At 40.8% G+C, this 11,510-nt stretch overlaps 1 protein-coding gene across 3 annotated transcripts in view; it reads left to right on the top strand.

The window, feature by feature from the left end:
* Positions 1-4,055: 4,055 nt before the first annotated feature.
* Positions 4,056-11,510, top strand: part of slc5a2 (solute carrier family 5 member 2) — a 36,839-nt gene continuing 29,384 nt past the window's right edge. For all 3 annotated transcript variants that reach the window (XM_052035321.1, XM_052035320.1, XM_052035319.1), the window contains exons 1-2: positions 4,056-4,202; positions 11,298-11,369. In XM_052035321.1, the coding sequence (XP_051891281.1) occupies positions 4,080-4,202; positions 11,298-11,369 (195 nt within the window). In that variant the 5' untranslated portion in view covers positions 4,056-4,079. The remainder of the gene's footprint in view (positions 4,203-11,297; positions 11,370-11,510) is intronic.

The raw sequence follows: 11,510 nt of genomic DNA, 5'->3' as shown, positions 1-11,510 counted from the left end.
GCAGAGTCTGTATGAGACCTCTTTCCTACAGTGAGCTGGTACCATCCTCTCCCACTTCCTGGCTCTAAGCCACTCAGGCCTGGTGACTCAGCACATGCAGACAATGCCATTAACCTAAACTAGCTAGTCACTGACGGTATTTGCTGTAACTTCTTATTTGTTCTTCCACAACCACCTGCAATTCTTAGCTATTTGGCAAGAGCAAAGGCAACATTATGTGCCATGCTTGCACCTTCTGGAGCTTGTAATTCAGCAGAGATTATGGGTTGAGAAAGTTAGATGTAAAATGAAGGATTAAATAAGAGAATACCTTCAATTTCTGTTGATTCGAGGATAATGGCTGCTCTAATGTGGCAAGCATAGTCTCTTCCATATGGGTGCGATGATGCAGCCTCATCTGTCATTGGCTAGTTGGCAGTGGCTAGAGCATATGCACTGCCTTATCTTGCAAGAAATACCAAAGTATGTTAGAGACTAATGCACATGTGTTTTGACGAAGTTTCTGCTATGAGCTGTAAGTGTGAGGCTTGAAGGAATAGCTCGACAACCAGCCTGCAAGTATCCCTGGTAATTGTAGTGTAGCTGGAGGCAAGATGTCAAGTATCCTGACAGGCTGTAGGAGGACACTCTGCTAGCTAGAGAAACAGAGATGCTGGGAACCACAGAACAAAGAAGCACAGTGGAAGGGAGCTCACATGAGTGACACCTGTTGAGAACATAGCTGAGATAACTTTCTAGCTTGTGATTTGACCATGATAAACAGTACGAACAAAATAAGCGCGTCTAGGAGCGGCTATCCTGTGAAGGGACTGCGTGATGGGAAAAGTACGAACAGGCATCCTTATAATTAAAAACTCTCTAGCCTGATAAGGAAAGATGATGTGTTTTGTTTATCCAGTTCTTAGATGAGTGACAACTTGAAATGATTGACCTCAGAATCATGAGAGCCTGGGCTGGGGTAAGAACAAAGAAAGCCTTTGGAAGATTGGAGGAAGAATCATACAAAAGAAAGGCAGTCTGAGACATCGGGAGCGATAGCCTGGGAACAACCATTGCAAGGAGGATGGCCCTGAATTCGGAACTCAGAGAAGACTGTAACTCTGTTGCAGAAAATCTGGCCAGTTTTAACTCACACAGGTAGTATTTAAGTCCAAGCTGTGAAACTTGTGATTTAATAAAAGAAGTGAAAAGTTGGAACAGTAATTCAAATGTGAAGTTGTTAGAAGTCACTGGTACACGTACATGCTTAATGTTAATAAAGAGTGTTAATTTGATTAAATTGTCCAAAATCTTGGTTTAGAGTCTCTTTGTTCTATGTGTCAGTTGATACCCTATAGAGATAATAGGGTCAACAGCAGTAATTCAGCTAACCTGGATATTTTTTCCCACAGCTTGTCTCGACCTTGCTAATCCACCTGTCTCTTCACTGCTTGGCTAAAGTTTCCGCTGTAATTTAGAATGAAAACATTGGGTAATTAAATAAACACACTGATTGTGCTAAGTTTTTTTCTACAATTTGGTTTTTATCTAAGGAATTGATTCCAGTTCCTGAACTCCCTTGGAGGGCAATATGTTGCGCTTCGAGTTGAGCAGCAAGTCTCCTGTAACTCAGACTGGACGTGGAAAAAGGAAGTACTGTGACTCAGTAATGCATTCACCCATAAATCTGAAGATCATAAAGTCATGATTAGAAAAAGTTTATTCAAGCAAAAATGAAATCTTAAGTTCAATCAGAAAAATCATATGCTCTCTAGTTATTTTTTGCCTCCAACTAAAATGTTGCTTATTGATGTTATTTTATTTTTTCCACAGTATGTTGTGGGAAAAGAGTGCCCTAAGAATTATGATGTGGAGGATCAAGTACTATGTTCACAGGCATGTTGTTGTCTCAGCACATGCTTGGTTCCTGATTAATCTTAACAAAGCTTCAGTGATCAAATTTAATCTGAATAGGGTACAGAGTCCTGTAGTAAGGAGCATCTCTGTGTAATGAAAAATTGCCATTGAACTTGATAGAGTGCTCATTTTTTAAACTTCAACTGCACATCATGTAGTTAATTTTTAAAAATTAATTGAAAGCAGATCACATCTGATTAGCCTCTGCAGTCCTATTGGCTGATGCAGTGAATCAATCTGTTTTAAAACAGTGGTGTCAGCATTACAGGGGAAATGTGAGTGAAATTTATATGTACAGTGACATAAAAATAACACTGTACTAAACCAAACAACCGAAGTTCAACAAATCTGTCTGTGTGGATTAACCAACTCACAAAATTAATTTATCAACATCAGACTAAGTATAAAATAAAGATCATGTGGAGAACCTCTGTTTGTGAAGATTGACAAAATATTATCCATTTGGTAAAGGGCATCATTGTCACTGTGCCTCGGATAAAGTCCTTCAGTATAGATTCTCTTGTTCCAATGTTACTCCAAAATGCAAAGAATGTGAGTTCTTTACTTCTGTACCAGCCCTTCAACTGCATAATTTCCCATATAATCTCACTGTTATTGGTCCATTCAATTTCTTGTATGGAAAATATCTCGAGCTTAACAATACCTGGAGGTCTTGCTTTATAACCTAGTGCTAATTCCTTGATCTCATGGTATAAGACCTTGAATGTGGAACTGATTCCAACATGAACCATCATCTTTAACTGCTACCCTATCTTAGCAGTAGTTTTTGGATTTAGTGAATGACACCATGAATCCAGCCAGGAAAGTGAAGTGTCACCCAGCACTCCAAGATACAACCATAAGCAGATTTTCTACTCTCTTACCGGTATTCTACCTTTCCTTCCACTCTTGGATGGTCCAAATGCAAATGCCTTGCACAGCCTTCAGTTGTTCCATTCTCTATGTTATTATGTTAAACGCTTTTTACAGAATGGATATTTCTGTATTTAAGTTTGGGTATTCAGTTGAATGTTACCTCTCCTTGCCTTCCTGTGAAAGATCTCCACTCATTTTCTCACTGAATTTCCAAATTCTTTTAAATATCCAGCAGTACAGTAAAATTCCAATAAACTAGAACCCTTGGGACTTTGGTCATGCCAGACTAGCAGTTTTCCCAGACTATTGGATATTACTTCTATTAATACCCAGATACAACTCTCTTTTCCACTGTTTTTACATGTTACATAGTAGTATACTAAATGTTCCAGTTGAGTTTAAAAGAACCAGTTTAGTTTAAAGGAAGCAGGAAATATACAAACACTCCAGACCCTGGCTCCAGCCGTAAACCTCCCCCCATTCTTTGACCTCTGGTCTTCCAGATCCCAACCCCAGCTCCAGTCTCACATCTAGCCCACGGTCTGGGCTCCAGTACCGGCCACATGCTGGACCCTGGCTCTGGCCACACACCTCACTTGCACTCTGGAATCCTGGCTTGCATTCCAGACTAATGAGTGATCCAGATGCAGAGCCATCAGGATTTCTGAATAACTGGATGCTGGATTTTTACTACAACTTCTATATGCTGAAGATCTTTCAGAAAATTAACTCTATTCTGGGTGCAGATAGGTGGGACAAAGCGGAAAACCAGGCCAGCATGGACTAGATGGGCTGAAGGGCCTGTTTCTGTGCTGTAGTGCTATATGACTCTAATTGCTTATTCTTTAGGAAGGAATCCTCTGTTCTGAAGTCTCAATTTTGTTATACTTGGTGCTATTATACTATCCTTGGATAGACTGATACCTATGTGCTAAGTTGAGTTAAAATTGTAAATGTTAGTTTGAATTTAAGCTAGCAAATATTATCACCTTTTTTGTCAGCTTACAAAAACATTATTACACTTAGTAAATTTCCCAGCATGGATGTGGGATGGAACCTGACCTGTCTTTCTCATTATCACAGGAGAGTAATTCAATAAGTTTTTTTTTTGATGAATAACTAAGAACTTCTCCCAAATGACAACTAATGTTGAATTGGAAAGTTTTTGGCACTTAGTAACCTATTAAATGTGATTTGTTCAATCATTACTCGCCAGATGTGTATTAATAGGACAGTCCCTCGTACTGTCAGCTGTTATCTCAGCCTCTTTCATGCTGGTGCATTCCCTATCTACATACGGAGCTGAAATGAAGCCTTCTGCATCTCCACCATCAATCGTGTCTCCATCCCAAACTGTGGCCATCAACAATGCTGCAGATATCAGCGTAATCAGCATGTATTTTGTTTTAGTCATTGGCATTGGACTGTGGGTAAGGATTTAATCCCTCAAATGTTTTTGAGTTATTTTTTCCTTGACTATTTCTCCTTGTGCAGAATGTGTTACACGGTTGGCCTTATTTTGTTTAAATGTTTATTCTCCATTTCTGTTCCCTAAAGTTCTGGTCAGTCTGGCTAATCAGTCAAGCTACTGTATTTTTGGGCTGAGATCTAGTTCTCTACAGTGAAACAGTTTCACTGTCCCAGTCAAGTTCATTCTTATTGAAAGAAAATGAGTAACAATATAGGAAATTGAAGCAGGAGTAGACTATTTGGATCTTGGTGCCTGCTCTGCTGTTCAATAAAATCATGAATGATTTTGTACCTCAGCCCCAGTTGCCTGCACTAACAGTATATCCCTTGATTTTAAGATATTAACCTATTGATCTCTCTCTTGAATATACTCAGCACTGAGCATCCATAGTCCTTTCGGATAGTGATTAACAAAGATTTTCACTTTTATCTTGAATGGATAATCCCATAACTTGAAACTCACCCCTAGTTCTACACACCTTAGCCAGGGTAAACATAATCTCCACAACTACCTGGTTGATCTCCTTAAGAATTCTTCTAAACTCAAGAGAATGCAGGCTAGTCTGATATAATCTCTCCTCACAAGACTAACCCACCATCCTAGGAACAATCTTGGTGTGATTCCACTGGCTTATTTTGCCCAGTTTTGGAACAAAGATTCACTGGTCACACTGGTTACAGATTCACTGCTCCATTAGGAATACTATTCCAATCCCTCCAGTGGGATACAGTTCCACTGCCCCCACTGGGGCACTTCTATCCTGTTATATAACAGACTAAATCTTGGTGCCCTGTAATAAGAACCTCTATTACCCATGCAAGAGTACAGTGTGGCTGCCCCATTCTGAGGTAGTTCTCATTGCTCCACACTAGGGTACTTTAGTCTCCACAAATGCAATAGTCCCTTGGAACCATACTGGATTACTGTCTTCTTGTACTATATTGATGTATCATCCCTCTGCCTAATAGTAAAGTACAGGTTCTCTGATCTATCCTGGGTATTGACCATCTGTCCCATACTGGGGTACAGATTCAGGCCCTATCATGCTTCAAAGTCTCCAGTGCAGTATAATTTTGCTTGTTCATGCGAGTTACAGGTCCACAGCCACATACTATATGTTGCAATGCTCCACATGGATTATGATCCCACTGTCTCATATAATCCAGTCCTGTTGCTTTTCACTGCAATGCAATTCCAGAACAGAAATGGATGTATTGCCTTGATCAGAGATTTGTTCCTGTGTGAAATCCTGGGGTATAGTCCCACTACATGCATAACAATAGATTTGCTCTGTTCTGCTGCCCCATAGTGGGACAGAACCTTGCAAATTCATGTTGAATATGGTTTCACTGAGCTATAGATCAGTTATCCCTAATTTTACAGGAACCAATTAACCTACCAGCACATGTTTGTGATGTGGGAGGAAACCAGGGCACCCAGCAGAAGCTCATGCAGTCACGTGGAGCATGTGCAAACTCAACACAGACAGCATGCTAGATCAGGACTGAACACAGGTTACTAGAGCTGTGTAGCAGCAGCACTAATTCTACGCCACTGTCCTGAACTAGGATACTGTTCCACTGTTCCACTGCCCCATGGAGAGTAAAGTTCCAGTCTATCTTACTGGATACTGTTACACTGCTACTTATAGTGTACTGTTCCATTACACCTTATTGTATATTGTTACACTGCCCCCCACTGGGCATGGTTCTATTGCCCATAACTGGGTACAGTTCAACTGCCTCTTACTAGGTTCAGCTCCATAGACTTACTGGGTTCAGTTTGAACTTAGTGTATTATGTACCGTTTCACTGCTTACTGGCTCCATTGTAAGGGTTCAATTCTCCTGGCTCATATAAGAACAGCTCCACTACCCCTTACTAGCTGCTGGTACATTTTTTCTGAATGGTTACAGTTCTACTAACCTTTACATGTTATAATTCTACTGTCCTTTATCGGATACAATTCCACTGCCCCTCATTGGTTACATTTTGACTGCTCCATATTAAAGTACAGTTGCACCGCACATTTCTGAGTACATTTTCACATGCCCTTACTGATTACAGTTTGACTTCCCCTCAGTGGTTACTGTTCTACCTACCCTTACTGGTAATAGTTCTACTGGTTATAGTTCCACTGCTCCATATGAGGATACAGTTCCACTGCTCCTTACTGTGTTTAGTTCTACTGCTCTTTACTGGTTATAATTCCACTACCTCTTCCAGGTTACATTTCTGCTGGCCCTCACAGTACAGTTCTGCTACCCTTTACTGATCACAGTTCCACTGCCCCTTACTAGGTACAGTTCTACTAGTCCATGTTAGAATACAGTTGCACTGTGCCTTTTTGTATGCATTTCCACCATCCCTTTCTGCAAACTGTTCCTCTGCCCTTCACTGGGTACGGTTCCACTGGTCTATAATGTGGTAAGTCACCTCAATCCTCAATGCATACATCTGCACAATCACAAACTGATTATACTTGCTATGTGCTATACTCAATATAATTTCAGTGCTTCATATGAGTGTACAGTTATATTGCTCCACATCAGGGTGGATTTATACTGCTGCATTCCAGGTATGCTTCCCATGGTTTTATAATGGGTACAGTTTCACCGCCCCATTTGAGGTGCACTTCTGCAGGTAGAGTTCCATTGGTCCATTCTCAGAGGTTTTCACGTGTATGGATGTGTTGCCCAAGAATAAGATATCATAGGGCAGTGTTCTATTGCCTCAAACTCTGGTATAGTTCCATATTAAAACTAGGACATAGTGTTTATGATTCCACTGTCCATACTAATTACAGTCCCACCTCTCCACTGTGGGGTATTGTTCTGCTTCACTTGGTTGAAGCTCCCGCACATCTTGGAGCCTGCTGTGAGTCTGAGCATGGCTCAAGGTATGATCCCAGAATTCCTAAGGCTGCTATAATTGAACCCGTTGGAAAGATTGCTAGAATTGTGGTCTAGGTTATTGGTCTACCAAGGTCTTCTAAGATAGAGCAGTATGGTGTCTAACTAACAGAAGGTCTAACCTTCCGTGGCCATTGTTGGGGTTGTATGCCCTTTAGATCCAATTCAACTATCTTATGTTGATGACCACACACATGCTCAGAATAGGCTCTGAGTCTCTATTTATTGGAAGCCTTGGGCTCACTCCACCTAACTTGGCCAACTGGAATATTGGACCCCTCCAATTTTAGTAACTTAGGGCTCCATTCTGATCCTTTTGATCTTACTTCATGCACTTCTAAAACACACACTGCATGAAGTACTTGGATTGCCCCCCATTGCTACAATTGGCCTCAGTGCCTCTGGATCTACTTTGGGGAAAAATCAGCCAGGAATCTTGCTAATCTTGCTCTTGGTCAGTTTTACGGTTGTCTACTCTGTGACTCTGTGAACTGGGACATCAGGAAAGGATGGTTTCGGGCAGCAATGTCCCTCCCCTCAGCTGAATATCTCACTGCTGTTCTTTTGCCCATAGGTGTCCACTTGAAAGGCAACCACCACCTGTGCAGTCCATTGCAGCAATGACCAGTCCTGTCCAGAAAAGGCTAGAAAAGTAAATTTGGAAAAGCTTCAACTGACACTCCCAGTGCCAGTTGAGTGACATTTTGTGAATTGGTTTTAACATCAAACCAAGCTTGCAGCGTAAATCCTGAATCTGCAATTCCCATGCAAAACTGGTCAAGCTCCCATGGATCAAAGGAGGCAACATCAAACTGTTCCACTTTGATACCAGATGGAATGTAAATGCGGTTTCATTTGAAACCAGGTTTGCGTTTTGATCCCTCAATACTTTATCAACCATCTTTGATCCAAATAATGATGATAATAATCAAATGAGTCCAGGAAATTCATGCACTAAGTTGGGCCTGGGGAACTCATTAACCATCTGGGTCCAGGCAATTCATGTACTAAGTCCGGTCAGGGCAACTTTCAATTCCAGCCACTGTCTGCAAGGAGTTTGTACGTTTTCCCTGTGTCTGTATGGGTTTCCTCCGGGTGCTCCGGTTTCCTCCCACGTTCCAAAGGTGTACAGGTTATGAAGTTCTGGGCAGGCTATGTTGGCACCGGAAGCGTGGCAACACTTGCGGGCTGCCCCCAGAACACTACGCAAAAGATGCATTTCACTGTGTGTTTCAATGTACATGTGACTAATAAAGATATCTTATATCTTATTAACCAACTCGGTCAGAGACAGAAAATGCTAAAAACAGTCAGTAACTCAGGTAACATCTGTGGAAAGAGAAACAGAGTTAACTGATGCAAATCTCCTCTAATCTAAATTCAAAGTGTGGTGAGTCAGCTCTGTCCATACTTTTGGTTGCAGGTACTTGAATATTCAATTGTAATGCTAAGGCATGCTCAATGGTTCTCTATATCTCTGTACTATTTGAGGAATCCTGCTGATGGTATTACCTCCCTTAAGCGTAATATAACAGTTCTTTTTATACATCCCATCAACCTTGGCTGAAGATTTGCTTAAGTGAGGTGTATACCTTACAACTTACCAACACAGTGCTAAAACAAATTGACATTTGAGTATCAACTCAGATTAAAAACTGAGATTGATCTGTTAATTTTAGAGAATGATGGGATATTTGGCATTGAAGCTTCAGAGAACAAAAGTTAAACGTTCCCTGCAATAATTACAAGAGAACAAGATTTGACAAAAAGTTCTGATATTTATGTGAATTTATTATCATAATATTAGTGTGTAAGGTTAGGGTCAGAACAGCTCAATTGAAAAGAAAGGAAAATTTGGTCCAGTAAATTCCCTAAATCTGTCAGCAGCACAAGGCTTAATAATTAATGTTATTACTGAATAGGTAGGGACGTGGTTTAAGAATAGAACTATCATCAAGCTACATTTCAGAACATTCCATCTGACCCTGTAAGAGTTCACTGAGTCGAAGAGTCAAAGGCCCCACAAAAAATTACAAGGGAACATGACGAAGGAATTTTCATTGCTCCTTCTTTAGCACAATTGTCAGTGTAAGCTAAAGATTAAAGAGAATCATTGCATTAAATATTTTGTTTATTGAGTTTGTTGACTGAAACAGGCCAGTGTTTTGGAAGATGTCCAGCAGAGCTGTTCATGTGATCCGATGTGGAGGTCATAAAATAAGAATGCTCCTCTTGTTTCAGGTTTCTTCTATCACAGGTAACTTTAATGTTGCCGGGAAGGTGGCATTAGCACTGGAAAATGGAAAAGCCACTCAAGTACACAAAAATATGTGAGGCTTTCTAAAAAGTGCAGTTACCTGTATTACATTAATACAAAAACAGCTTGAACTGAAATAACTACCTCAATCAAAGGAGTGCTGGTCTGCATGAGTTGAACTTAGGCAGTGGCTTGCCATTTGGCACAGGAGTCAACTTGATTTTGATATTGTAATAACTTGGAATTTCTGGTAGCCTAAGATCATGCAGGTTGCCCATATTTAAAGTGGACACTGCCTTCAACACCGGCATATCCTTTCTTAAATAAGGGGACCCAAACTGCACAGCATTCCAGGTGTGGCTTCACCAACACCCTGTACAATTGTAGCAATGCTCCTCTATTTCTAAATTCCGACCCATTAAATAAAAGCCATTATGCCATTTGCCTTCTTAACTACTTGTTGTACGTGCCTCCTAACGTTTTTGTGTTTCATGCACAAAAACACATAGCTTCTTCTGTACGTCATCCATTTGTAATTTCTCTCCTTTTCGATACTAGTCTGCCTTTTGATTCCACATTCAAAGTGCATGACCTCATGCTTTCCCACTTGAACTGAATTTGACAAGTTTTTGTCCACTCTATCTATATCCTGTTTCAGAGTCCAAATATCCTCACAGTAACATGTCCGCCTATCTATTTTAGTGTCATTAGCAAGCTTGGATACCTTGTAGTCTGCCCCTTTCTCTAGGTCTTTAATGTAAATAGTAGATAATTGATTGCCAAGAATTGATCCTTGGGGCACTCCATTTTCAGAGAGCCAGATGTTCCAATATTTAACTAAAGTTATGCTTTCATATTTTTGAGAGAGTTGCAGGATCAATTCTTGGCAATCAGTCCTGGAGCCCTTCACCCTGCCAGGACTCCATACTGCTAGCCCTGCCCTGCCTGACATCATACTGTGGACAAAAACTTGTCAAATTCAGTTCAAGTGGGAACTCACACTCCAGCAAGCTGGCATCTGTGTCATCCTTGCTCTTGCTCTTCCACTGCTGCCTGGTGTCTCACCACATACAGATTTTATCTGTCCTCACAGTTTCCCCACTATAAATGGAAGCATTTCTACTTGTATATTGTGACCATTCTTTGTCTTTTTTTCTGGTTCCCGTGAAGTGTTGAGGAGGAAGAGGAAGAGGTGGTGGTGGAATCACACTGGTGCACTTGTAATGTTTGTCAAGCTGCCTCTTGTGCTGCTCTCCTTGTCCCTGTCCTTACTGAACTGTACTTGCGCATCACCATTGGAATAACGGCACTGCAGACACCCACACCAATTACTCACCTTTAGCAAATTCATTAATTAGCTGCAAGCTTTAGAGGAATGGAGATGTCATATTGACCTTTGCCATCAGGATCTGGGCTGCGTGTGGCCACTCATTTACAAGGGGTGTGCATGGTATTAATGCCCTGCATGTCAATCTGGATATGAAATTCTCCACACTAGCAGCAGTGGGTCAGAATCTAGCAGATGCACACTGCGTTATATCTACCAAAGTCTCAATCTCTAAAATCACCTGTCTTTTTAAAGCTGGAGCTGTTATAGGCCACTTGTATATCAATTTTGTGCATCAGCTTGAATAAAATGGAGAGTGATGGAATTGATCAGCGTGGTGCATACATGGAGAGTTGCCATGCTTCTTGTCCCTCCCTCTCCGAGTCTCATTTGGAAGGCATGGTTCCCAATTGGTGTTTTAAACATTCACCCCAACTCTTCAGTTCTGCGACCTATTACAAACTGCCCCTTCTTTCCAAAGCAGGCATGGTTATCTGCTGATAGATATATGGAATATAATCTTATTTGTTGTCTCATATACCTTGTGTTTTTTGTTTAGTCCATGTGTAGGACCAACCGTGGAACAGTGGGTGGATATTTCTTGGCTGGGAGGAACATGAAATGGTACACTGTAAGTGACAACTATTTTATAGATTTAATTTATTTGATAACAGCTTGTTAATTTATAGCAATTGAATTGCCATAAATCTAAAATCTTAACTTTTGTGTTAATTCACAAATATGCCATTGTTGGGCAATAGGTCTCAATTGA

The sequence above is a fragment of the Pristis pectinata genome, chromosome 21 (assembly GCF_009764475.1).
Source record: "Pristis pectinata isolate sPriPec2 chromosome 21, sPriPec2.1.pri, whole genome shotgun sequence".
NCBI classification, from domain to species: domain Eukaryota; kingdom Metazoa; phylum Chordata; class Chondrichthyes; order Rhinopristiformes; family Pristidae; genus Pristis; species Pristis pectinata.
The sequence above is the reverse complement of the archived record's forward strand: the minus strand, read 5'-3'. Positions and strand labels throughout refer to the sequence as shown.